Source organism: Ursus arctos, unplaced genomic scaffold (assembly GCF_023065955.2).
Source record: "Ursus arctos isolate Adak ecotype North America unplaced genomic scaffold, UrsArc2.0 scaffold_30, whole genome shotgun sequence".
NCBI classification, from domain to species: domain Eukaryota; kingdom Metazoa; phylum Chordata; class Mammalia; order Carnivora; family Ursidae; genus Ursus; species Ursus arctos.
The window spans coordinates 12,447,944-12,472,697 of NW_026622986.1; the positions used below are offsets into that span (position 1 = coordinate 12,447,944).

Genomic DNA, 24,754 nt, shown 5'->3' on the forward strand with positions numbered 1-24,754 from the left:
TATGTGTATTTTAAATTTGAATATGAATTGCAACACTGCCTTCCAGCAGCTATGAAACACTTCATATTTCCACCAGCAATGTATGTGAGTACCTTTCCCATCACCATCTCTGCCATGTGTTGTAACTTTTTAAATATTTGTTAATCTGATGGGTATAAGTACGATCTCATTTTGAGTTTGTATATCCTTGACTAATAGTGAATTTGAGCATCTTTCCATTTGTTTGCTGGCTACTTAGGTTTTCTTTTTTATGAATTGCATATTTATGTATCTTGCCCTTTTTATTGAGCCAATTCTATGTTTTATGTCAATTTGTAAGTTCTCATTAAACATTATAGACATTTTTTATCATTTGTGTTATAAATATGTTTTCAGTTGTGTGGCTTGTTTGTAACATACTTTATTTAAGATTGATCGATTGATTGATTTATCTATTTATTTAAGAGAGGGAGAGTTTGTGTGTGAGTGAGGGGAGGGGCAGAGGGAGAGAGAGAATCTCAAGCAGACTCAGTGCTGAGTGGAGCCCAACACTGTGGCTCAGTCTCACAACTGTGAGATCGTGACCTGAGCTGAAATCGAGTCAGACCTTAACTAACTGAGCCACCGAGGCGCCCCCGTGACATACTTACTTTTTATTGTATCTTTTACCATACAAAAATGGGGTTTTAATTTTTGTGTATTCAAACGAGTTTACCTTTTTGTTTATAACATCTGGGTTCTAGTCTTGTTTTAAAAATTCTCCCCTTTGTGTGCATTATACATGTAGTCTCCTAGATTTTTTGAAAGTTAAAAAAAAATATTTAATGTATTAAATATATTTAATCCATTTGAAATTTATTTTTTACATAGTACCAAATGGGGGGTCACTATTATTTTCTTCCAGTGGAGGGCCTGTCGTGCCTCACTATATTAAAGACTATACCCTTTGCTTACTGGATTGACTTCTCATATATTAAGGTCTTATATTACATGGAATCTCTTTCTGAGTCTCTATTTTATCCACCAGTCTATCTTTCTGTCCCTATATCAATATTCTGTTGACTTGATCACAGTGGCTTAATTCTATATTTTTAATAAGGCATCCCTACCGAGAAAGGCAAGTCCTGTTCTCACTTTCTTCTTCTCAATACTTGCCTTAGCTATTGTCTGGCACCTGTTTCTCCATAATAAGTTTAAGATCAACTTATTTGATTCTCAAACCCCCAGCTGGAATTCTAAGGAGAATTGTATTAAATTTATATATTAACTTTTGGGGCACTGTCATTTTTATGATGTTATTTATGTCTTCTCATCCGAGATCGTGACATGCCTTTCCATTTGTTTAGATGTTGTTTGAGTTTTTAATAATTTATAGTTTTATTTATCTAGAACTTAAGCTTTAATTTTAGTTTTTTTTCTAATCAGGTCATGGTTTTTGGTTGTCATCCTAAATATTTTTTTCTGCTGGTGGACTTTTGTAAATATATAATCATGTCATCAGCAAAAGGAATAGTTTTATACTTTTTTCCTGTTATATCAGTCATTTTTTTCTGTGTACTTAAAACGTCTAAGACTTAGAGTCTCAGTATTAATTACTAAGGATTATAACTTGTCTCCCTGTCTCATTTCTGATTTTAAATAAAATGGTTTCAGTGTTTTACTCTTATTTCTGATAAAGAGCATTTATCACAATAATTTCCTTTTATTGTTGCTTTACTTAGGGCTGTTATTAGGAATTCTGTAGAATTTTATCAAATGTCTTTTTATCACCAATTGACATAATCATATTTTTCTTCAGCAACTTGATATCACTTATTATGTTGATAGATTTCTTAATATGTAAGTACCCTTACATTTCTGGAGTAAATCTAATGTAATCAAACTGTACTTCTCTTTTGACAAATTTCTGGATTCCATGTCCTGTTGTTTTATTTAGAATTTTTCCATCTATATTCATCAGTGACGTTTATCTGTTGTTTTAGTTGTCTTTTTTATCTTTATCAGATTTACATATTGAAGTTATATCAGTGAGTTTTTTAATCTTTTTTTCTTTGACTTATAAAAATTTAAATCAGAGGAGCACTCGGGTGGCTCAGTTGGTTAAACGTTGGACTCTTGGTTTCGGCTCAGGTCATGATCTCAGGGTCATGGGATCCAGTCCCAAGTTCAGCTCCCCACTCAGCAAGGAGTCTGCTTGAGACTCTCTTCCTCGCCCTATGCCCCTCCCCCACTCACACAGGCATTCCTGTGTGCGTGCACGCTCTCTCTCTCTCTATCTCAAATAAATAAATCTTTTTTAAAAAAAGTTTAGGGGCGCCTGGGTAGTGCAGTCGTTAAAGCGTCTGCCTTCGGCTCAGGGCGTGATCCTGGCATTCTGGGATCGAGCCCCACATCAGGCTCCTCCGCTGGGAGCCTGCTTCTTCCTCTCCCACTCCCCCTGCCTGTGTTCCCTCTCTTGCTGGCTGTCTCTGTGTCACATAAATAAATAAAATCTTTAAAAAAAAAAAAAGTTTAAATCAGAGTTAAAATTAGTTCTCAGTGTTTCTGGAGATATAAAGCACCTGGATACAGATACTTAGGTCCTATCCTGACCTGCTATATAGGAATTTCCAAGGAAGAGACCTAGTCATCTGGGCCTTTTATAATCACCACAGGTTATTCCTATCATTAGAGAAGATTGGGGAATGGTGGCTTTAAAACTTCGAATTAAGGTTAGATAAAACTCAGCTGTGTGTGCCTCTGGTCTTGGGCCTTTTAAAATCATCTTTCTGACACTTCTGTGATAATTATCTACTTAAATTTTGTTTTCTTTCTGGGCTATCTGTATTTTCCTAAGAAATCATCATCAGATCTGATACCACAGATATGACTGATGCTTTTTTCTTATGCTTTTAATTTATTCTGGTTGTGTTTCCTTTCACATTCATATATATATGTGAATATATATATATTTGGCCTTACTCTCTCTCTTTTTTTTTAAGATTTTATTTATTTATTCGACAGAGATAGAGACAGCCAGCGAGAGAGGGAACACAAGTAGGGGGAGTGGGAGAGGAAGAAGCAGGCTCATAGCAGAGGAGCCTGATGTGGGGCTCGATCCCATAATGCCGGGATCACGCCCTGAGCCGAAGGCAGACGCTTAACCGCTGTACCACCCAGGCGCCCCTGGCCTTACTCTCTTTTATCTCCAGTTGGGCTTACAAGTGCTTTTCAATCTTAAAAACAAAACAGCATCTATTCAATTTATTTACCCATCCTGTAACTTATTTCATTGTATATATTATTGATTTCAATTTTATTTTTATATTTTTAATAATTTAGTCTCTTGGTCTTTTTCCTAAGGAGAATACTTGGCTCCTCATTCTTACTTAATGAAAGCATCTAGGGCTTGAGCCATAAATATTTCTTTCATGACATGGGTTGTATTTTTAAAATTTTTGTAACAAAGCATCTTGTTTAATAGGAACTCCTAAAGGCTTCTAAAGAAACTTTCAGTCTCTGCTGTCAACAGTTTACTATTTGCTGTGTTGATTCGATACTGTGATAAAAGCTACCACTTCACTCTGAATGTGAGTCAGGGTTTTAGATGAACTCTTTCAGGAAGGTAATGTGCAATTTGTTGAGTTTTAATTTTATTTTTATAAATGACACTCCTGTGTCATTAATTTTAAACAGTTAATGTGTCTGCTTAAGAAGTTTACTGATATTCCTTGGGTTACAGATCCCTACTAAGAGCTTGAGCTGAAAATAATACCCACAAGTTTGGAAAATAATCTCCAGAAATTTGGAAGATTTAACCAGGATATAAAATGTAGAGATGCTGATAGAAATGAGAACTTACAAAAGTCATTCAGACTATGTGCTGTGGAGTTATTGAACTAATCATCTTTAAGGCAGAGCTGTCCCTTTCTAAAGGGAAGGCTGTCAACAATAACCTTTAGTCCATTGGTCCATTTGCTTACCAGAAAATAGTATTTCTAAAGATGTACATGTCGACATAAAGTTTGCTGCCAAGTGTATCTTCTCCAAATATGGAACTACGAGACTTACACTAAGTAACATAGCCTTGCCTTCTCCTTGAAAGCTTTTGACTCCACCTTAAGTATCTTGCTTCAGGACAGTGGGGAGGATATTCTCAAGACCTTGATGCTAGGGAACGAAGTGGGATCTCTGCCGACAGAGTGAGGTTGGAAAAGAAGGACAGATAAATAGCTTTTCTTTTGACTTGAAATTAGGGCCCCGCTTTCAGGCCTCCAGGGGAGGTTTAGGGAAACAAACTGAGGGTTTTAGAGGGGAGGGGGTGGGGGATGGGCCAGCCCGGTGATGGGTATTAAAGAGGGCACTTGTTGCAAGGAACACTGGGTGTTTCACGCAAACAATGAATCATGGAACACTACATCAAAAACTAAGGATGTACTGTATGGTGACTAACATATCATAATAAAATAAAATAAAAAACCAGGGTAATCTTCCATCAGGAAGCACTTAAACTTTTAGAGTTAATTTTTTCTAATGTGGCTTTTATTCATAGCCAAGAGGAATTCAGATTTGGTCGGAGGACGCCCTGCCTGGCTACATTTACATTCCCAGAATTTAGAGTTCCTCCTTAATTTCTGAGTAAACATTGCTACTCTGTTTCTAGATGAATTAATTGGTTGTAGGGAGAAGTGCATAAGAGGTTGAGCCTTCACATGGAAACGGGCAGGCTGTTTCCAGCACCAACCAAGGAGAAATAGCTCCTTCTGGACCAGAGAGGAATTATTACCATGACTTTCCCCAAAGACTTCTCAGTTTTTGCCAGACAACTGTGAATTACATGGACAAGAGGAAAACAATACCATAGACTCAGTGGCAAGCCAAGGTGGAAGCCATTCTTAGGCAAATACTTTAATCACAAGACGTCTTGAGCTAAAGTTGAGTAACTTTTTGGTTTAGAAGTAGAGACTTCAGCTTTACCATCTTCGTTTCTGAATGATGCATTTTTTTTCTGTAGATTCATGAGCCCTTCCTGGAACTATGGGCTTACAACTCAGGCTGTCAACTCCATAACCAGTAAACTGTAGCTCAGATAGGGAAACTCGTTGGCTCTGAGATAGCTGGGCGAAAGGAGATGACGGGGGACCTTCTCTCTGTGGATGTATTAGGTAACTTTGCGAATTAGAGAATTAGAGATTCCATTGTTTGATAAAATTTCTTAAGGTTTGGAGGAAGCTTGTACTCTGCTCTTAGCGATAATGTTACTGTGAACAATGTTCTCCTGAGAGACAGATGCCTGGTTCTTACAGTGGCCCCTGTGTGAATTTCATTCCCCTGCTCTGTCCTCACAAAGAGAAGATAACATTGACAACAAAGGTGGGCAGCGTGACTGGATGGATATATGAGGGTAGGAGAATTGGCTTGACCAAGAGCAGTTTTTGCTGGAGAGCTGGGAGAGAAACAATAAGGGCAGCATAGGAATTGACAATGGAGGGATTCTTAAGCATATAGAATTTCCCGTGGCTATCCACCCCAGTATGTGCTCTGAGGTCTGGGTGTGGCATTGTATTGACCGGACTACCTTTTAGGAACAACATCTGAACTGTCTAGGGTCACAGATAACCCTAATACATTTCCTAATAAAATAGTTATTTTTGAGTTTCAGCCATATTCTAGCTCCCTTTCTTATGCTCTACTTCTGATGTCCCGAGCATCACAGGTGATCACTTGGGTCTTTCGCTCTCTGGCTCAAAGGACCAAGACCTTGTCCTCCCCTGAGTGTTTCAGCACAGTATAATCCTAGACTGACGGCACTGTGAGTAAAAATAGGATGTTTGCTGCTCTGCTGGCTGACATGGCAGGAATTAGTTTAACCCGAACCCTACCGGACCACAGTTCCTCCCTGGGTGCAGCTGCTGCCCCGAGAACCTTCCCCGCTCTGCCTGGCAAAATTCACATTCAAATCTGGCTCCTCCCCTTCTGCTCTGTCACTTCCCCTCCCTAACTTTGCCCCCTGCCGTCACCCAAAGCTTGTACCTGTGGAGACAAGTTGATTGAAGCGCTGGGGGGTATCCTGGCTCTTAATGCCAAGGCCAATTTGTTGGTGGGTGCAGTGAATAACATAAAAAGCAGCCATCTACTCTTCTCTCCAATCCTTGGTAATAAGATGAATGTTGGTAGTGATAGATATCCCTTTGGACTGTGGTCTGGCCCCATTGGCTGACGGGGTAGGGGGACATATCAGAGGTTAACTGCATCTCAGGGCATTCTCCAAACTGGAAGCATGTCCTACACCAGGCAGGCAGCTCCTGCTTCTGACCAGGGCTGGATCCCTTTGTAGTTCTTTTCCCTGCTTTTTGTCATCAGAAGAGCTGATCTTCTTAGCAGTTCCCTCCCCCAGAGGTTGCTATCTTAGAAGCAGAGAATCATTTTTAATTGGTTTGTTTACTTCTAAGTCCCCCTCATAAGAGGCAACATTTTACTTATATTTGGCTCAGTTCCTTTCTCTTACTTAGTGGAACGATGTTTAGTAACATTAAAATGAAACCAGCCTCGTGGTTAACATCTGACAAATCTAATTCATTTCTTTAAAATATAATATTCCAAACTTAAACATGCTCAGTGTTTATTGGACATGCAAACAGCTAAACACACAGCTTAGAATAAAGGAAAATATAAAATCTGATTCTGGAATGAAGCACAATCCCTGCTAAATATCTTGTGAAGACTTTTAGTCCAGTCCACGGTGACTCTCCCAGATGTGGTGTCTCCCCTCTGAGAGCAGAGACTCCGAGAGTGAACGGGGCAGGCTGCCCAGGTTTGCAGACAGTGGACTTAGACTGAGTCGATGTTTACTTCCTTTTTATCCAAGCCCTAACTTTTTTTTGGTAATCTCCTGGCTTTCTTGGTATGTCCTGCGTCAGTGCTGCTTCAGTTCCATTTTGGAATTAGGCAACTCTCTATGTCGAGTTCAGTAGTATGATTCTCACCTCCCCCAAGCACAGCTTCACACTTCACTACCACGGTTACGGTGATTCTCCAAGATGAGTGTCTTTCTCTCCCTCTCTCTCCCTCCACCACCCTTATCGTTCTCTGCTGGGTGTTGATAGCACCCACAGTGTCTGTGTCCCCAGGGGCTGCAACTCACTTGTGCAACTGGTGAGTCAGCATAATCCAAAGGAATGACAGGCAAAGCCAAATCAGATATTCTCTAAAAATCACACAAATTGGAAAACTCTAAAACTTCTTAAAAACACATGATTTCCTCAGCCATTTTCCTGCCGCAGCTTTAAAATAAATGATCACTAATTTTATGATTCAACTCATTTTAGAGACAATATTTACTCTGTCATGATGGGAAGTTTTATTTGTTTTTCTCTGCACAGAGTCATATGTCTGAAGTCTAAGATGAGAAGGCCTTTTTCTGCTTTAATTTTGCATACGTTTCTTATGATCGTCTAAAATAACAATCTAATACATTTTCTTTGGACTATGAGTTATCACTTTTGTTACGATAAAATAATATGTGTGACATAAATTTTTTATTTTAAGTGAATTTCTGTAAAATGCTTCATTTTAAAAAATTGATTTTGGCTGGGGGGAGAGAGGCATATCAGTCCTTTTTAGTTAGTCATTTGATAAGGATTTAAAAACAATCAGTTGAGGGGCGCCTGGGTGGCACAGTCGTTAAGCGTCTGCCTTCGGCTCAGGGCATGATCCTGGTGCTCTGGGATCAAGCCCCACATCAGGCTCCTCCGCTGGGAGCCTGCTTCTTCCTCTCCCACTCCCCCTGCCTGTGTTCCCTCTCTCGCTGGCTGTCTCTCTCTGTCAAATAAATAAATAAAATCTTTTAAAAAAATAAAAAAATAAGAACAATCAGTTGATACCTACTTGTCTTCATTCAAAATGCATAAAATAAGTTACAATTCTAGAATGTCATAACTTGGCCAACATTGATGACCTGAATGGCATGAATGACAGGAGCCAGGAAGTCTGTTGATTAAAATAACACTAATTCTAGATGAGGAAGTCAGGACCTGTGGGTGCAAGTCCTTGGCATGGCTTGTCTTTAGCTCTGCATCCTTAGACCAATAACTAAACCTCTCTGATGTAAGTTTCATTATCAGTACAATAAGTGTCATTATCTATGATAACTAAAATTGAGGGCTGTTTACTTTTATTCTAATCTTTGCAGATTGGAGGTCGTGTCATTTTATGGCTTTGAGTAATTGCCAAATTCAACCTACACACAGAGACCATAAGAATATCCCTTACATACAAACAACAGCAAATGCTAATGACAGGGCTTCTCCTTCCCTCCCATGAGTTCCTATTTGGCTGGTAATGTGGTCTCTGATAGCGTCCCAGCCTGTGGGTACCTGGCCCCTCCCCCCCCGCTCCTTCCCAACCTGCCTTCTCTGTCCTTTCCCAATGGCAGCAGCAGAATTTTGGCTCTCCCAGGACTAGACAGGGTAGTGCCACACCCCTCAGCCTGGGCTGCTGTCACTATGTCATGGTCCACGGTGATCCCCACCCATTTAGAGGTCCAGGGATTGTCCTTTTGCTCACCACTCTCTTGAATGGGGTGAAGAAAAGTTTGCTGTCCCTTAAAAGACTCAAAAGAAAGCAGCTTGACCAGCGTTGAGTGCCATGAATGAAGCACAATCTCTACCCTCAGTGAGTTTATAATCTGCTAGAAGACACATACACTAAGCATAATTTTCAGTAAGATATAATGATTGCCATGATAACAAACAGAGAATGTTACGGAAACATGAAGTCTAGTGGTTCGTTGCTGGAAAGTTCTAAGAAGAGATTATGTATAAGAGGGAGGAAAAGAGCAGCATGAACTGGAACGGAGGTGTGAAAATCATGTGGCATTCTTAGGAACCTCCTTGGAAACAGATGAACTTACACCGACATGTCATTATGATCTGAAGTCCGTAGTGGACATTAGGATTCACTCTTGGTGAAAACATAAGTTTTCAATTCCTTTGGGTAAATACCGTGGATCTCAGTTGCTCAATTATATGGGAAGAGTATGTTTAGTTTTGTAGGAAACCATCAAACTGTCTACCAAGGTAGCTGTAACAGTTTGCATTCCCACCAGCAATGAATGAGAGTTGCTGTTGCTCAGCATTTGGTGGTGTCAGTGTTTTGGATTTCGGCCAATCTAAGAGGTATGCCCTGGTATCCCCTTGTGTTTTTAATTTGCATTTCCCTGATGACACATGATATAGAACATCTTTCATATGCTTGTTTGCCATCTGTATATCTTCTTTGGTGAGGTGTCTGTTAAGGTCTTTGACTTGTCGTTGTTGTTTTTTTAATTGGGTTGTTTTTTTACTGTTGAGTTTTAAAAAATCTTTGTACGTTTGTGTGCCTTTTGCAAACATTTTCTTCCAATCCATGGCTTATCTTCTTATTCTCTTGACACGTCTTTTATTTCAATTTGCGCATCTAACAATCTTTGTATAAGAATAGAAACAACTTTCAGTCACCTTTGTTCACTTAACTCATAAATATAACCTTAAGTTGTCCTAAACAGACATAATTAAGTTCTTTAAATGCCTGAAACTATGTAAAAATTTAGTACATCTCAGTCTTTCATGTATTCCAAATGACTGACACAGCAGTCTTATAAGGATGATAAGGATTTTCTAAAGTTCCTGATCATTTAAATCTTCTTAAGCACTTAAACTTATTAGCCCTGAAAATATAATAATTTAAAATTATTAATGTAAATCAAATTATCTTATATATTTGAATACAATTTGCAATGAAATTATGTTACGCTTTTCAAATTAAAATTATAAGTGTACTTTCAAATGAGTGCTTATATTCAAGTCACAAAAGTAGTTGTCAGATTGTCTTACTATGTCTCTAATATTCCTTTAAGGGTTTTAAACAGTTAAGAATAAACACTTTGATTATCCCAAGGTTATACATCTTACCCATAAATTTAACAAAGAAGCATTGATAGTATACTTCTTTGCTGGGGCTGCCATAACAACATACCACAGACTGAGTGACTTAACAGAAATGTATTTCCTCACAGTTCTAGAGATTAGAAGTCTGAGATAAGGTTTTTTTCTGAGGGCTGTGAGGGAAAATCGGTGCCTCTTTCCCTACTTTCTGGTGATTCCCTGGCAATCCTTAGTGATCCTTGGATTGCAGATGCCTCACCTTGATTTCTGTCTTCTTCACATGGCAGTGGTTGCCTTGGTGGCTCAGTCAGTAGAACATGTGATTCTTGATCTCAGAGTTGTGAGTTTGAACCCTACATTGGGTGTAGAGATTACTTAAAAATAAAAATCTTTTTAAAAAAGTCCTTCACATGGCATTTTCCATGGGGAGAGTTCTCATACTCTTACCATGTGATCCAGCAATCAAAGTCCTTGGTATTTACCCCAAAGGAATTGAAAACTACGTCCACACAAAAACCTCTACACTAATGTTTGCAGAAGCTATATTCATAATTGCCAAAACTTGAAGTAACTGAAATACCAAGTTCAGTGGGTGAGTGGATACATAAATAATGGCACATCCCAACAACGGGAGTTTATTCAACACTATAAAGAAATGAGCTGTCAAGCCATGAAAAGACATGGAGGAACCTTAAATGCACATTACTGAATGATAGAAGCCAATCTGAAAGGGCTGTATACTGTAGGATTCCAATTATATGACATTCTGGAAAAGGCAAAACTATGGAGCCAGTAAAAGACCAATGGTGGTTAGAAGTTATGAGAAAGAGAGATGAATAGACAGAGCACAGAGGATTTTTAGGGGAATGGAAATACTGTGTATGATACTATAATGGTAGAAATGTGCCATTATACCTTTGTAAAAATCCAGAGAATGTACAACACCAAGAGTGAACTCTAATGTAAACTATGGACTTTGGGTCATACTGATGTGTCAGTGTAGGTTCATTGATTATGACATATGTATCGCTCTAATGCAGGATGTTGATAGTGGGGGAAGCTGTGTGTGTGGAGTGGGGATGACAGGGGCTAAATAGGAACTCTGCACATTCTACTCAGTTTTGTTGCGAACCTAAAACTATACTAAAAGTAAAGTTTATTAATTTTTAAAAATCTATAGTAAAATACAGAAAGTAGAAATGATCCATATAGAAATTCAATATAGGAAATGATCCATGCCCTTTGGTTCAAGGAGCGTGTAAAGTGCTTGAGAGCAGAAATTATTCTTATTTATTGGTATATACACAGTATCTCACATAGTGCTTAATAAATAGTCAACAAATGATGGTTGAATGAACGAATGGATGGGTGGATGATTGAATAAGAGGTGTAGTACAATAAACTTCTGGAAGAGGAAGAGTCCTTCTAACTGAATTCTTTTGCCTTGGGCAGATTAACTCAGTGTAGAGAGGAAAGTGACCTTGCCCGCACACGTAGGTTTGGGTTGCTGTGTGCATAGGAGATCAGCCTTGTGTACAAGCACAGAAGCAGAGCAGAAAAGTCCAGAGCAGCAGTGGAGTAAATAGGAGCCTGATACATCAGAACAGTGACGGTCTAACTCTCCAGCAAACCAGAACTGTGTTTGTCCTTGAAGATACAGCAAAAGCAGCAGCAGTCCAGCCTCCTTAAGAACAGACAAAGCAATATAGCAGGAGGTGGAGTAGGTAGAGGGGATCGTGAATGTTTTCCATACTCTGGAGAGCACTTGGAGAATACACTTTTCATACAAGCCACTCTTCTTCCTAAGTGGGAAGGTATAGCACATTCAATGGGCTGGGAGTCAGGATTCAAATCTCAGTTCATTGAAAGTCTGCGGAAAGTTGTGAGATGGCTTTATGCCTTGGTAGTTTTATATGGAAAATGGAAAAATGTTCTTCCACTTATTATTGTTAACCATCAAACAAAAATGTTTTGCACCTCTTGGGGTGACCAGCGTCAGACATGTTTAGTCTTCATACCATGAATAACCCAAGTGCTTGGTGAAGGTCATACCTGTATCTGAGGTCAGGCCCCTTTGAGCCCCATCAGTCTAGCTGCCAAGCCAAAGTGAGCCAGGTCCCTGATTTGCTGTCTTCTGAGCCTCCAACTTTAATCTAAATGAATATTGTAATTATAGGATATCAAGGAGAGCCCCAGTCTAGAAAGATTACACATTTTCATCAACAGTTGAAGAAGAATTGAATTTCGATTGATTCAGCATGTGATTTTCTATAGTGGATCTCTAAATACGGTTAAAATATGACTTTGGAACTTATATATCTGAACTTTCTAGTCCATAATTGACAAACACACAAAGTGTTGAAGGAACATAGTTTTCAACAATCTATTTATGGAGTATTACTGGAGTACATTATCCATAAGGTCTATAGTTTCCTCAAGAAAAATACAGCAGGATGTCGGATATTGTATTTATTTCTCCACCTGCCGTTGAAGCCCATGCTGGTTGCTTCTTTACAAGTTATGCATATTACAAATGGAAATTCCTCACCAGGAGAATTTTCTTTTTTTTTTTTTTTTAAAGATTTTATTTATTTATTCAACAGGATAGAGACAGCCAGCGAGAGAGGGAACACAAGCAGGGGGAGTGGGAGAGGAAGAAGCAGGCTCATAGCGGAGGAGCCTGATGTGGGGCTCGATCCCATAACGCCGGGATCACGCCCTGAGCCGGCAGCAGACGCTTAACCGCTGTGCCACCCAGGCGCCCCGCCAGGAGAATTTTCTTAGAGAAGTGATTCATATCCAGCCCATCAGCATATTTATTGTTCTACTTCCAAATTATGCCCCAGTCCATCTACTGCTTTCCGTCTCCACCGCTTACAGTTCTAGTCCAAGCCACCACCTCTCACTAGCCTCCTGCCCATTCTACTTTTCCATCTGCCCCCAATCCGTTCATTTCCACATCCTGCCAGAGTCATGTTTAAATATAACAACTGCCTGCTTTGTTTTTGTTTTTGTTTTTTGTTTTGTTTTTGCTCTAGTGGCTTTCCGTGGCCATTCAAATGAAACCCAAACTCTTTATGGTGGCCCAATTTGTGTAAAATGAAGTTAAAGTTTAATATTTAAAACAGATCTTCATGCCTACAAATTAACCAATTACCATAGAGAGGGCCTGGCCGGTCTTGCCCATGCTCACCCCCCTGGTTCCTGCCACACCCACATCCCTGCCCCTTACTCACTGTCCTCCAGCCCCACTCTGACCTTCTTTCTGCAAGGCAGGCCCTTGCCCTTGCTGACCCCTCTGCCTGGAGTAGTCTGATTCCAGAAAAGTCCTGATTCTTTTCCTGGCTGACTCCCTTGTCATCCAGGCCTCTGCTTCCCAAAGAATGGCCTTTTCTAACCTCCGCGACTCAAAAGCCCCTCCCTGCCCTTCCCAGTCACTCTCCCTCCTCTGCGTTTTATTTTCTTCACAGCCCATTTTGGTACTGAAAATGTCATGTTTGCCTCTTTGTTTCTTTTCTAATATCTGCCTTCTACTGCCTGAACACCCCAAGGAACACAAATATCTTCGTCCTGCCTCTGCTGAATCCCCCTGTGACTAGAGCAGGGCCTGGCATAAAATATATGTGCATCGGATAAGTGAATACCTAGATAGACACAGATATGTCTATATATTCGTTCAATAAATATATTTATTTTAATGTTTATATATTCATTTAATCTGTATTCATATATGTTATAGATGAATGAATAAATATCCCTGAAGATTTTTTTCATATCCAGTTTATATCATGACTTGGAATGTTGGAGCGGATAGAATAATCATTTCTGATAAGTATAGGAGCTGGGTTAGAATCAAGGCAGCAACATAAGAAAACAATAAAGGATTTTGTCTCCTTCCTATACCTTACTGCACCTTGAACATACTTGGAATGACACCTACAATTACCATAGACTCCTTGGCAAAATGCCTCCAGTGCCTCCAAGAAGAGTTGTTGGTGTGTGTGTGTGTGTGTGTGTGTGTGTGTGTGTGTGTGTTTCTGAATGTATTTTTGATGTACCTTATTTAAAAGGGTTTTACTACTGTAAACTCTAAGCTGTAGTCCAAAGTTCTTATGCCTATACTTAAATCACGCATATCCTTTGATTTGGGTGCTGGGATCTTTCGATTTCTCTTTCTTAATTCTTGTTTATCCACACATATAATGTCACTTTTAAGATGGTCTCAAGGGAAATGAACATCTGGAAATGACCCACATTAAGTTCTGAAGTTAAGTTTCCCATAGATAGATTTATCTGTGGCTAAGGAATTTGATTATTTCTACTTCCTCCTAGGGGAGCTCCTCATTTCTATTTTTATTCATATTTGCATTCATAAAATATTTTTTTTCAGCACTCACTGGCTAACAGGCACCATGCTCACCTCTCATATTAAAATAACTAAGGAGACTAAGCCTACTTGGGTCTCATAATCTGACATTATCATCTGCAGGATGACCTTCTTATGCCAGAGCCTTAGGATTCTTCCCCACTATCTCCAGCCATCATCACTGCCTTGCTATACTCCAGGGAAGGGTGATGCTAACATTTTTATGGTGTGTTTCAGCAACTTGGAAGTATATACAGTATATTGGCTGCAATCTTGAATGTTGGCAACATTGAATTTTCTTCTGTGGCAACTGAACACCAGATTGACAAGAGCCACATTTCCAATCATGCAGCTCTGGAGAACTGTGAGTGTTATTATCTTCTGTTCAAAACTGAACTCTTGAAAAATGTCTAATGAAATACTGTAAGTGTCTCATAAAGATAATTTCAAGCAATTGTACTTATCTGGAATACTAAAAAAAACAAAACAAAACCCGATTCAATCTGTGTAAAATGAAGTTTTTAAAGTTCAATATTTAAAACAGATCTTCATGCCTAGAGAACCTTTCTAAAGACCAGGCTTTCGTGACTATTTTAGGAGCTATTTGCATTTCAATGTAAAAACAAAAAAATCACTAAAATTTAGTAAACTGATCTGAAAAGAGTTAAAGTTATTATTTTATGGATTTAGCATCTATATTATATTATAAGTAATAAAGACTTGTATATTTATTTTCATACTGGGTGGCTTTTATACTCACTCATCCTGGGTTGACTGAATTTGCAATCATTTTCTATACAAGAAAACTGCATCATGGTATTTGCTTCAAATCAACTTTTTTCTCGAACTAGCAAAGTTTGATGAACTATTCCAATACCTTAAGGTGTCCCACTGATCTTGTGGTGGCATAGCTATTACAATTTGGAATATACCCTATTTTTTTATTTTTAATATGGGCATATGCCCCTATAGTTCCAGATCTGTTACAAATTTCATTCATAACCAGGGAATCATGATATAAATATTATTTATCTATGTTTTCCTGATTTATACTTAATGAGGAACAGAATGAGATGTTTTAGGGTAATTTCAGGGGACCAGATGCCAACCATCCTGGTCTGGACCTGTCCCCAGATCCCTATCATCTCCATCCCACTATGTCTCTGGGATCAGCTTGGTAATACAGCAGGGCTGAGGTTGGCATGTAATGATTGGCATGGACCTGGGAACCTGTTCTGATTTTTCATATATAAATAAAGTTAATTGGAACAGTAGGTATTAGACTGATATTTATTTATTTATTTATTTATTTATTTATTTATTTATTTATTTATTTTCTGAGCCAGGGAGCTCCCTCCAGCCCATGGTGAGCCCATTTTAGCCAATGTGCTGCAGGCTGCATAGATCCCAGGCTGACCCTTTGCTCAGAAAATCTAATATTTTTTGGCACCCTTGGGCCAGTAGCTCCAAGCGGATCTGTAGCTCCCAGCTGTCCTCAGTTATCGGAAGTGGAAGGAAAAAACAGAAAATTCCAATGATGAAATCTAATCTCACCATTGATCATAATTAGAAGAGTTATCAGCAATGAATAGAATGATTTACAACAGAGATATGTTGAGATATGTGTAGAAACTACCAAACTAAGAAATGGTTTTGATAATTGAGAACCTTTTTCTGTATAGAAGGAGACAGTCATATGGGTCACAGAAGGTTAATACTAATATGAATACAGTTAAAATTAATTAAAGGAGGAGGAGTTAAGATGGCGGAGGAGTAGGGGACCCCTTTTTCAGCCGGTCCCCTGAGTCGAGCTGGATAGGTACCAGACCAGCCTAAATAACCACGGAATCAGCCTGAGACGCAGGATGATGCATCTGGATCTCTACAAATGAACATCTCCAGCGCTGAGTATTGAGGTACCAAGAGGGGAGCTGTAAACCGTGCACGGATATCGGAAGATAAACGGAAGGGGGAGGGAGCCGCCGCGTTTGGGCGCCAGGAAGCGGCAGCCACCTGCACGGGGGAGCGGGCGGACACACAGAGGGCACCCGCGAGAGAGCGGACTGAGACCAGTGAGCCGTGAACGCGCGCGCCACCAGGCATCTCCCGGAACACCGGAATCCCGGAGTGCTCACGGGATCCAGACTGAGACCGGGAACTCCCGGAGCGCGGGCGGGGCGGCTGGCGGCTGGCGGGCCACCTGCACGGGGGAGCGGGCGGACTCGCGGTCGGCACCCGCGAAACGGCAGACTGAGACCCTGAACCGGGTGCGCGCGCCACCAGGCTTCTCACGAAACTCCGGAATCGAGGTGTGCTCACCGGGCATAGACTGAGACCGGGAGACCCGGGAGCGCGCGGGGCGGCTGGCGGCATTAGAAACACAAAGGACAGAGACGCGCTGGCCCTGGAAGTGAGGGCAGGGTCGCTGAGTTGGTGCGCACATCCCGGGACGCCGCAGGGTGGAGCAGCACCAACAGTAACAGAGCTAAAGTGGCCAGAACATCAGTGGAGAACGGGCCGCAATCCCTCTGTTCTGCGACAATGCAGCCTCTGCTGCTCTGACCCTCAGAAGAGGCATAGCCGGCCGCCAGGGAAAGCCGCCAGAGAACAAAAGCCTGGAAATACCGGCTCAGAGAGTGCCCATCCCCATCCTCCCTCGCAGGGGACACGGAGACTCTAACCAAACAGGGTTGCCTGAGTATCGGTGCGGCAGGCCCCTCCCCCAGAACATAGAAGGCAGGCTGAAAAATCAAGAAGCCCACAACCCAGGCGCCTTGGTGGCGCAGTCATTGAGCTCCTGTCTCCGGCTTAGGGCGTGATCCCAGCGTTCCGGAAAGGAGTCCCTCATCGGGCTCCTCCGCTGGGAGCCTGCTTCTTCCTCTCTCACTCCCCTGCTTCTGTTTCGTTCTTGCTGACTGTCTGTCTCCCTCTCTCAGATAAGTAAATAAATAAAATCTTTAAAGAAGAAGCCCACATCTCTAAGATCCCTATAAAACAAGGGGCACGGCCTGGGACCCAGTCAGTAATTTTGGGCTCTGGAAACCCCGCAACCTCTCTTCATCAGAATGACAAGAAGGAGAAGCCCCCCCCCAGCAAAGAAAAGACAGTGAGTCAGTGGCCTCTGCCACAGAAGTAACGGATATGGATGTAACCAAATTATCAGAAATGGAATTCAGAGTAACAATGGTCAAGATAATGAGTAGACTTGAAAAAAGTATTCAGGAAAATATTACTGAGAATATACAATCCCTAAGGGCGGAAATGAGAGCGAATTTGACAGAAATTAAAAATTCTATGAGCCAAATGCAGGCAAAACTAGAGGCTCTGACGGCCAGGGTCACGGAAGCGGAGTAAAGGGTTAGTGAATTGGAGGATGGGTTAATAGAGGAAAAAATAAAAATAGAAGATGGTCTTAAAAAAATCCACGCCCACGAATGTTGGCTACGGGAGATTACTGACTCAACGAAACGATCCAATGTTAGAATCATCGGCATCCCCGAGGGGGTGGAGAAAAACAGAGGTCTAGAAGAGATATTTAAACAAATTGTAGCTGAAAACTTCCCTAATCTAGCAAGGGAAACAAAAATTCGTGTCCAAGAGGCAGAGAGGACCCCTCCCAAGCTCAACCATGACAGACCTACACCACGTCACATCATAGTGCAATTCGCAAATATGAGATCCAAGGATACAGTATTGAAAGCGGCCAGGGCAAAGAAATCTCTCACGTACCAAGGCAAAGGCATCAGAATTACGTCAGACCTGTCTACACAGACCTGGAATGAGAGAAAGGGTTGGGGGAGCATTTTTAAAGCTCTTTCAGAGAAAAACATGCAGCCAAGGATCCTTTATCCAGCAAGGCTGTCATTCAGAATTGATGGAGAAATAAAGACATTTCAGAATCGACAGTCACTAGCCAATTTCGTAACCACGAAACCAGCCCTACAGGAGGTATTACGGGGGGGTTCTATAAAAGTAAAAAGGCCCCAAGAGTGATACAAAACAGAAAGTCACAGCCAATACAAACAAAGACTTTACTGACAACATGGCAGAATTAAAAGCATATCTCTCAGTACTCAGCCTGAACATTAATGGTTTAAATCCTGGTTTCAAACGCCACAGGGTTGCAGATTGGATAAAAAGAAATGACCCATCCATTTGCTGTCTACAAGAGACTCATTTCGAACCCAAAGATGCATTCAGACTGAGAGTAAGCGGATGGAGTACCATCTTTCACGCAAATGGACCTCAAAAGAAAGCTGGGGTAGCAATTCTCATATCAGATAAATTGGATTTTAAACTACAGACTATAGTTAGAGATGCAGAAGGGCACTATATTATTCTTAAAGGAAGTATTCAACAAGTGGATATGACAATTATAAATATATATGCCCCCAACAGGGGAGCAGCAAGATACACAAGCCAACTCTTAACCAGATTAAAAAGACATATAGATAAAAATACATTAATAGTAGGGGACCTCAACACTCCACTCTCAGAAATAGACAGAACACCCTGGCAAAAACTAAGCAAAGAATCAAAGGCTTTGAATGCCATACTCGACGAGTTGGACCTCTTAGATATATATAGAACACTACACCCCAGAACCAAAGAATACTCATTCTATTCTAATGCCCATGGAACATTTTCAAGAATAGACCATGTTCTGGGACACAAAACAGGTCTCAGCCGATACCAAAAGATTGAAATTATCCCCTGCATATTCTCAGACCACAACGCTCTGAAATTGGAACTCAACCACAAGGAAAAATTTGGAAGAAACTCAAACACTTGGAGACTAAGAACCATCCTGCTCAGGAATGACTCGATAAACCAGGAAATCAAAAATCAAATTAAACAATTTATGGAGACCAATGACAATGAAAATACAACAGTCCAAAACCTATGGGATACTGCAAAGGCAGTCCTAAGGGGGAAATACATAGCCATCCAAGCCTCACTCAAAAGAATAGAAAAATCTAAAATGCAGTTTTTATATTCTCACCTCAAGAAGCTGGAACAGCAACAGAGGGACAGGCCTAATCCACGCACAAGGAAGCAGTTGACCAAAATTAAAGCTGAAATCAATCAAGCAGAAACCAGAAGTACAGTAGAGCAGATCAACAGGACTAGAAGCTGGTTCTTGGAGAGAATCAATAAAATTGACAGACCACTGGCAAGACTTATCCAAAAGAAAAGAGAAAGGACCCAGATTATTAAAATTATGAATGAAAAAGGAGAGGTCACGACGAACACCATTGAAATTGGAAGGATTATTAGAAATTTTTATCAACAGCTATATGCCAATAAACTAAGCAATCTGGAAGAGATGGAATCCTTCCTGGAAACCTATAAACTACCAAGATTGAAACAGGAAGAAATTGATTTCTTAAACAGGCCAATTAATTATGAAGAAATTGAGTCAGTGATAAACAACCTTCCAAATAACAAAACTCCAGGCCTGGACGGTTTTCCTGGGGAATTCTACCAAACATTCAAAGAAGAAATAATACCTATTCTCCTAAAGCTATTTCAAAAAATAGAAACAGAAGGAAAGCTACCAAACTCATTCTATGAGGCCAATATTACCTTGATCCCCAAACCAGGCAAAGACCCCCTCAAAAAGGAGAATTACAGACCGATTTCCCTAATGAATATGGACGCCAAAATCCTCAACAAGATACTTGCTAATAGAATCCAACAGTTCATTAAAAGGATTATCCACCACGATCAAGTAGGATTCATACCTGGGATGCAAGCGTGGTTCAATATTCGCAAATCAATCAGCGTGATACATCATATCAACAAGAAAAGACTCAAGAACCATATGATCCTCTCAATCGATGCCGAAAAAGCATTTGACAAAATACAGCATCCTTTCCTGATTAAAACCCTTCAGAGTGTAGGAATAGAAGGTACATTTCTCAATCTCATTAAAGCCATCTATGAAAAGCCTACTGCAAATATTATTCTCAATGGGGAAAAGCTGGAAGCCTTTCCCTTAAGATCAGGAACACGACAAGGATGCCCACTCTCGCCACTATTATTCAGCATAGTGCTAGAAGTCCTTGCAACAGCAATCAGACAACAAAAAGGGATCAAAGGTATTCAAATCGGCAAAGAAGAAGTCAAAATGTCTCTCTTCTCAGACGACATGATACTCTATATGGAAAACCCAAAAGAAGCCACTCCCAAACTATTAGAAGTTATAGAGCAATTCAGTAATGTGGCGGGATACAAAATCAATGCTCAGAAATCAGTTGCATTTCTGTACACGAATAACGAGAATGAAGAAAGAGAAATCAGGGAATCCATCCCATTTACAATAGCACCAAAAACCATACGTTACCTTGGAATTAACTTAACCAGAGACGTAAAGGACCTTTATTCTAGAAACTATAAATCACTCTTAAAAGACATTGAGGAAGACATAAAAAGATGGAAAGATATTCCATGCTCAAGGATCGGAAGAATTAACATAGTTAAAATGTCCATGCTACCCAGAGCAATCTACACTTTCAATGCTATCCCGATCAAAATACTGAGAACGTTTTTCAAAGAACTGGAACAAATAGTCCTTAAATTTGTATGGAACCAGAAAAGACCCCGAATCTCCAAGGAACTGTTGAAAAGGAAAAACAAAGCTGGGGGCATCACAATGCCGGATTTCGAGCTGTACTACAAAGCTGTGATCACAAAGACAGCATGGTACTGGCACAAAAACAGACACATAGACCAATGGAACAGAATAGAGAGCCCAGCTCTTTGGGCAACTAATATTTGATAAAGCAGGAAAAAACATCCGGTGGGAAAAAGACAGTCTCTTCAATAAATGGTGCTGGGAAAATTGGACAGCTACATGCAAAAGAATGAAACTTGACCACTATCTCACACCATACACAAAAATAAACTCCAAATGGATGAAAGACCTCGATGTGAGACAGGAATCCATCAAAATCCTAGAGGAGAACATAGGCAGCAACCTCTACGACATCAGCCAAAGCAACCTTTTTCATGACACATCCCCAAAGGCAAGAGAAACAAAAGATAAAATGAATTTATGGGACTTCATCAAGATTAAAAGTTTCTGCACAGCCAAGGAAACAGTCAGAAAAACTAAGAGGCAGCCCACGGAATGGGAGAATATATTTGCAAATGACACTACAGATAAAGGACTGGTATCCAAGATCTACAAAGAACTTCTCAAACTCAATACACGAGAAACAAATAAACAAATCAAAAAATGGGCAGAAGATATGAACAGACACTTTTCCAATGAAGACATACAAATGGCTAACAGACACATGAAAAAATGTTCAAAATCATTAGCCATCAAGGAAATTCAAATCAAAACCACACTGAGATACCACCTTACGCCAGTTAGAATGGCAAAAATAGACAAGGCAAGAAACAACAATTGTTGGAGAGGATGTGGAGAAAGGGGATCCCTCCTACATTGTTGGTGGGAATGCAAGTTGGTACAGCCACTCTGGAAAACCGTGTGGAGGTCCCTTAAAAAGTTAAAAATTGAGCTACCCTATGATCCAGCCATTGCACTACTGGGTGTTTACCCCAAAGATACAGACGTAGTGAAGAGAAGGGCCATATGCACCCCAATGTTCATAGCAGCAATGTCCACAATAGCTAAATCGTGGAAGGAGCCGAGATGCCCTGCAACAGATGACTGGATTAAGAAGTTGTGGTCCATATATACAATGGAATATTACTCAGCAATCAGAAAGAATGAGTTCTCAACATTTGCTACAACATGGACGGCACTGGAGGAGATAATGCTTAGTGAAATAAGTCAAGCAGAGAAAGACAACTATCATATGATTTCTCTCATCTATGGAACATAAGAACTAGAATGATCAGTAGGGGAAGAAAGGGATAAAGAAAGGGGGGTAATCAGAAGGGGGAATGAAACATGAGAGACTATGGACTATGAGAAACAAACTGAGGGCTACAGAGGGGAGGGGGGTGGGGGAATGGGATAGACCGGTGATGGGTAGTAAGGAGGGCACATATTGCATGGTGCACTGGGTGTTATACACAACTAATGAATCATCGAGCCTTACATCGAAAACCGGGGATGTACTGTATGGTGACTAACATAATATAATAAAAAATCATAATTAATAAAAAAAAATAAAAATTAAAAAAAAAATTAATTAAAAAGCACTTTCCGGAATAGCCATTCATGGAAAATAGAAATTTTGCTAACTTACTTAAAATAGTTTATAATTAAGTTTGCAAGGATTTATCTTGAAAGCAAGACCGTGTTTCCTGATGATTTTACAGGTGCATTGTTTCAATTAGGCACCAGTTCTGTCTATTCTATTCCATAAATATCTCTCAAATCTGAGTACTTCTCTTTATCCCCATTATCATCATTCTCATTGAAGACACCATCACCTCTCACCTGAGCTAAGTGACCTCTGATTGTTCCTTCTACATCGATTCTTGAACTTTTCCAGGCCTTTCTCCACAATTCATTCAGAAACCACTTAAGCATGTATCAGTGGATTCTCTCAATCTCCCTCTCCCCCAACTTGTTCCTCTCCCTCTCCTCCTTCTATCTCCTTCTATCTATAAACTTAAATTTATTGATTAGTTTCCCATTCCTTCTGGATAAAGATGATCAAACTAGAATTTTGTCTTACAAGGTATTACACTTAGCATTATATTCCTAGGTAGAATGCTTGGCATGTAGTAGACAGTCAATAAATATATGTCAAATGACTGAAAAATGTAGGAATAGAAATAGACATATTAATCAATGAGAGACACTATTCGGAAAAGGATCCAAGTAGAATTGCTGGAAATGTCATTACAAATCACTAGGGAATCAGTGCTATAAGGACAGTGAACTGTCAAGCCATTTGGGGGAGGGGGAGTTCAAATTCTTGTCATAGACCATATACCAAAATAAATTCCAAACCTATATAAATTTAAATCCAAAAAAATCATAAAAGTACAAGACAAAGTGCATTTATATAATTCTGAAATGAGAAAAGAAGGATTTTATGTGCAGAAAAGCAAAAGCAGAAAGGATTTTTTAATGGATATTTGACTACATAAAAATTAAAGACTTTTTCATACTAACTAAAGAAAAATAAATGAAATCACAATACAAGTGGAAAATGAGAGAAAATATTTGCAATGTATATATAAACAACATGTGTGAGCTATAAAGAGCTTTTCTAAGCCGATTAGGAAAGGATAAATATATCAATTGCAAATGACCATTTATAAAATAAAACCACCAATTGCTAATAAAAATATGAAAAGAAGAAAGTATTTAGCTTCACTAGGAGTCAGTTAAAAACAAATTGAAAAACAAAGGCATTTTTTCTATCAAATTGGTCATTTTCAAAAATCTGTGGTGCCCATGAAATTGCATTGAAATTATTGGTTTTTTTACTTGGCTCATAATAATGTAATTGGTTCAGAGTTTTTGAAGAGCAGCTAAATAGTATCTGTCAGAAGACTTAAATACATTTGTATACTCTGAACCAGTTGCTGAACTTGGGTAATTTATGCTAAGACAATGATACAAAACAGGAGCACAGTTTCATGCTCCAAATATTTATCCCAGCATTCTTTACAATTACAAACATGAAATGACCTAAACATCCAACAACTTAAAAATTATTGATATATTCTGATATAAAGCAGAATATTTTACAGCAAATTAAAATATTTACAAGCAATATTTAACAAAATGAGAAATGCTTAAGGTATTTTATTAAGATGAAATGTATGTGCAGCATAGCGGCAGTAAACAGGCCTAAAAGGAAGGTAATTCGGAGTGTTAACTTCAAAGGTAAGATTTCTGCAGTGAGCTTGTGTTACTGCCACGGTCTCAAAAAAATTCTTTTATTTAAGTAAAGTTCAATGATCTTAGCCACAGAGGCAAGAAATCGCTCGTCCCAAATGCTCAAAGTAAATTCAAAATGTTGAAAGTAATTTGAAAGGAGAACAACTGATTTTAAAAAATGGTCTGTGATGTAATAGTTTGGGTTAAAGATGTTTATTATATTCAAAAATGTTTTCTTCATTGAATTTAAATATTATTTAAAATTCCCTGTGATATTTACTTATCGTTAAATATAAAGAAATGTTCCAGGCATCACATTTTAACAAACTTTAGTCATCGAAATGTATAACTGAGAAGTAGAATGATTCAAAAAACATATGTATGAATGTCAAGATAAGGTTCATGCTTTTTTGGTTAAATATTGCAGAAGTTACATAAAATACATTTGTTTGGGTGTATCCCTGAAGTCTAAGTAATCTTACAATTAATTTCTACATTTGAAAATGTGTGTATAATAATGGCATCAAAATTATCCCAAATCTATTCATTATGCTTTTAAATTAATTTAACATAATTCAGTGAAATTATGTTTAGCGTTGTTTACATAATGCTGGCTTGTGCAAATGTTTTTCCCTCTGTCAGCCAGTTCGGTTTGGGTTGTGCCGCATTATACGGCAGCTGACATTTGAC

The 24,754-nt window shown here is 39.5% G+C and overlaps 1 protein-coding gene across 1 annotated transcript in view; it reads left to right on the forward strand.

Moving 5' to 3' along the window:
* MYO3A (myosin IIIA) overlaps positions 1-24,754 on the forward strand; it is a 240,290-nt gene that overhangs the window by 128,328 nt on the left and 87,208 nt on the right. Inside the window, exon 18 of the mRNA XM_048219508.2 lies at positions 14,485-14,611. Within this exon, the coding sequence (XP_048075465.2) occupies positions 14,485-14,611 (127 nt within the window). The remainder of the gene's footprint in view (positions 1-14,484; positions 14,612-24,754) is intronic.